General features: G+C 28.2%; 1 protein-coding gene across 1 annotated transcript in view; it reads left to right on the top strand.

Annotated features, from left to right (window-relative positions):
- The window catches only part of LOC107487120 (protein YABBY 4), a gene marked incomplete in the record, with an annotated part of 3,676 nt that extends 1,239 nt beyond the window's left edge, over positions 1 to 2,437 (top strand). The window contains 4 exon segments of the mRNA XM_016107717.3: positions 470 to 518; positions 758 to 833; positions 1,537 to 1,611; positions 2,000 to 2,437. Of these exon segments, the coding sequence (XP_015963203.1) occupies positions 470 to 518; positions 758 to 833; positions 1,537 to 1,611; positions 2,000 to 2,071 (272 nt within the window).
- Positions 2,438 to 2,999: the final 562 nt, after the last annotated feature.

Below are 2,999 nucleotides of genomic sequence, written 5' to 3'. Positions count from 1 at the left end.
CCTCCTTGGTTCTTTATTAGCTACCATTTATAAATGTTGACTGATTATTTTATATAATTAGAAAACAGTAAGAATGTTCATTTTTCCCCTTACAATTGATTAGATTAATACCAAGCACCGACAGAGATAAAGGTTTCTTTTTTTACTTAAAAAAGGGTTATTTTGGCCTCTTATATAATTAGAGTAGTAGTATGGGAAAAGAGTTGAGTGGTTGAGAGAGAGAGAGAGAGAGAGAAAGATATATGATAGTTCAGATTTTATCATGCTTCTTTATTCATTCTCCCCCGGAATTATAGTTGCTTGAAACTTGTAACACTAATAATGCAGAAGAGAATGCATATAGTCCATAATGGTGATGCCAGAGAAAAGATTGAATTAATTATAAACTTTAAAACTAAAAGTCAAAAGGAATTATTGAAGTGATTTAATTTTGACATGATTGTGAATGCCATGCATGTTTCTCTCCCAGCTCCTGAGAAGAGACAGAGAGTCCCATCCGCTTACAACCGCTTCATTAAGTGAGTATATATCCATGAATAACCCTTTCTCTTCTTCTATTACTCCTTTTTAGCCAAAAATAAATACCATTTTTCATATATATATGAGTCCAAAATACATTTAAAAACGATACTTATTTTCGGATAAAAGAAATATCTTTTTCATATATATTATATATTTATGTCTGCATCATAGTTTCGTTATAAAGTTAAATCAAATCTGAATCTGAATATGTATGTATGTATATATCGATCTGCAGGGACGAGATCCAACGCATTAAGTCTGTCAATCCTGATATAACCCACAGAGAGGCCTTCAGTGCAGCTGCCAAGAATGTATGCTTCATTTTTCCACATTTCAAAAAAAAAAAATACAAAAATACAAAAATCAATACTATATATTAATCAATATAAATAATTATTAAATGTTAGTTGTTAGCCCTAGTGTATTTCCTTAGTAGCCTTTATTAGGGTTTCTATATATTGTCTATCATATAGTTTTTCTAATGCCCTAAATTTTTGCATGCAACGTGTCATTCAATCTATAGTGTTTTCCTCTCCTATGCTTTACTTAAAAATCAGCATTGTTTCTTTTACCTAGCTTCCTTTAATTTAGAATTATAGTAGTTTTGAAAGAACACTTTAAAGTAGTATCTCTATATAAAAGTAGAACAACATATGTATATGGAAAAAAGGCTAGAAAATACTTTCAGCTAATATTTAATAAACAAATACATTTTATGATGATTTTCTAATGGTTATTTTCAGAATGTATTTGTATGTGAAATAACATTATAAATTATAAAATATATTCAATTAAAGATATCAAACTATTTAACGATTTATAATATTTAAAGATGTTTCCATACAAATAACTATTACATTTTATATATGTTTTCCCCTTCGAAAAGATAATGTGCTAAAAATGTGGCATAAGAATTATTATGTTCAAGTTGAACAATCAAGTAGATTCTGTATATATCCGGTTTTCTAGTTCATTTTGGACTCCTTTTAATATGTGACGCGCTTTGTGTGTCAGTGGGCCCACTTCCCACACATTCACTTTGGTCTCATGCCTGATCAGACTGTGAAGAAGACAAACGTGCGCCAGCAGGTACCTTATCATGCAATCCCTTACTTGTATATATATATTTTGTGCATCTATTATCACATTCTATCTATTAATATGCACAAGTAAATTGTTGAGGAAATCAATCCAAAATTAAGTAATAACTATATTAGTCTTGTTCGATCGGACCATATACTTTTTATTTTCTTAACCCATACTTCCAATATTGTAATTTAAAATAAAAAATTATTATATACACACAAAAAATTATTATTAAACTAAATTAGTTATCAATTTTAATGTATATATATTTTTTTATACCGATAATTAATTTTTTTTATACACTTATAATGATTGATTTAGAATAGTTGAACAGTTTTATGTGTATTTTATTGTCAACGTGCCTATTAATATTTTGTTTTGTTTGTTTCAGGAAGGAGAAGAGGTTCTGATGAAAGATGCTGGGTTTTATGCTTCGGCTAATGTTGGTGTTTCACCCTACTGATTCAGCTAGCTATAGCACTATGATGTGACTTTTCTCTTTTAAGTAAATGCGAAAGTGAAAATTCTCCGATGGAATCCATCATCAACGTAACCCTTTCAAGTTCATTGGCGGAACTTTGATTCCTTTAGGTTATATATGTATGCACCTATTATTGTAGCTGATAATGATGATGATGATGATGGTTTATGTTGATAAGTTGATAACCAAGGACTAAGCTAGTTAGTACTAGCTCTTTTGGAATTGTTTCATGCCTGTTGTTCGTAGTAGACCTTGTTATTATTAACCTTTTAATTATGCTATTTAGTACTAGCTCCTTTGGAATTGTTATTAATGTTCTAGTGTATCTGATAATAAATTATTATGCGTTGAGTCAATCTTTTTCGATTAATATTCGTTAATTTTTTAAAAATATTTTTTATCTTAAATTTTAAATTATAAATTCTCCAAAAATAAATATTATAAAGTTAATATTAATTAACTAAAAATTAACTTTTTATAATTTTTCAATTATTATCTACCATTATGCTATACCTAGCTATCAATAACTAGGCATAATTTTTTATTATTATTCTATGGTTAATTAGTAATTTTTAACTTCCTAAAAAAAATAATTAAAGAGCTGTCTCACCTTTACAACGAAAAGCAGAAATGCCTTATAACCAAATTAATATAAACATGTGGATCTTTACTCATTTTCATTACATGAATACATATATCTATCTCATAATTAATATTATTTCGTACTTCAAACGAGAATCATATGTAGATATAGGAATATGCTAAACATAACTAACATTAAATTAGCCCGGAAAGAAAAATGTTTGTATGCATGCTATTTAAGGATGAAAAATGCTTAATGCCTACGTACATGGATTTTGTTTTGGTCTATGTACGGTTAGGTATAGCTTTTGTTTTTTGATTCCATATT

This window comes from Arachis duranensis, chromosome 1, assembly GCF_000817695.3.
Source record: "Arachis duranensis cultivar V14167 chromosome 1, aradu.V14167.gnm2.J7QH, whole genome shotgun sequence".
NCBI classification, from domain to species: Eukaryota; Viridiplantae; Streptophyta; class Magnoliopsida; order Fabales; family Fabaceae; genus Arachis; species Arachis duranensis.
The sequence above is the reverse complement of the archived record's forward strand: the minus strand, read 5'-3'. Positions and strand labels throughout refer to the sequence as shown.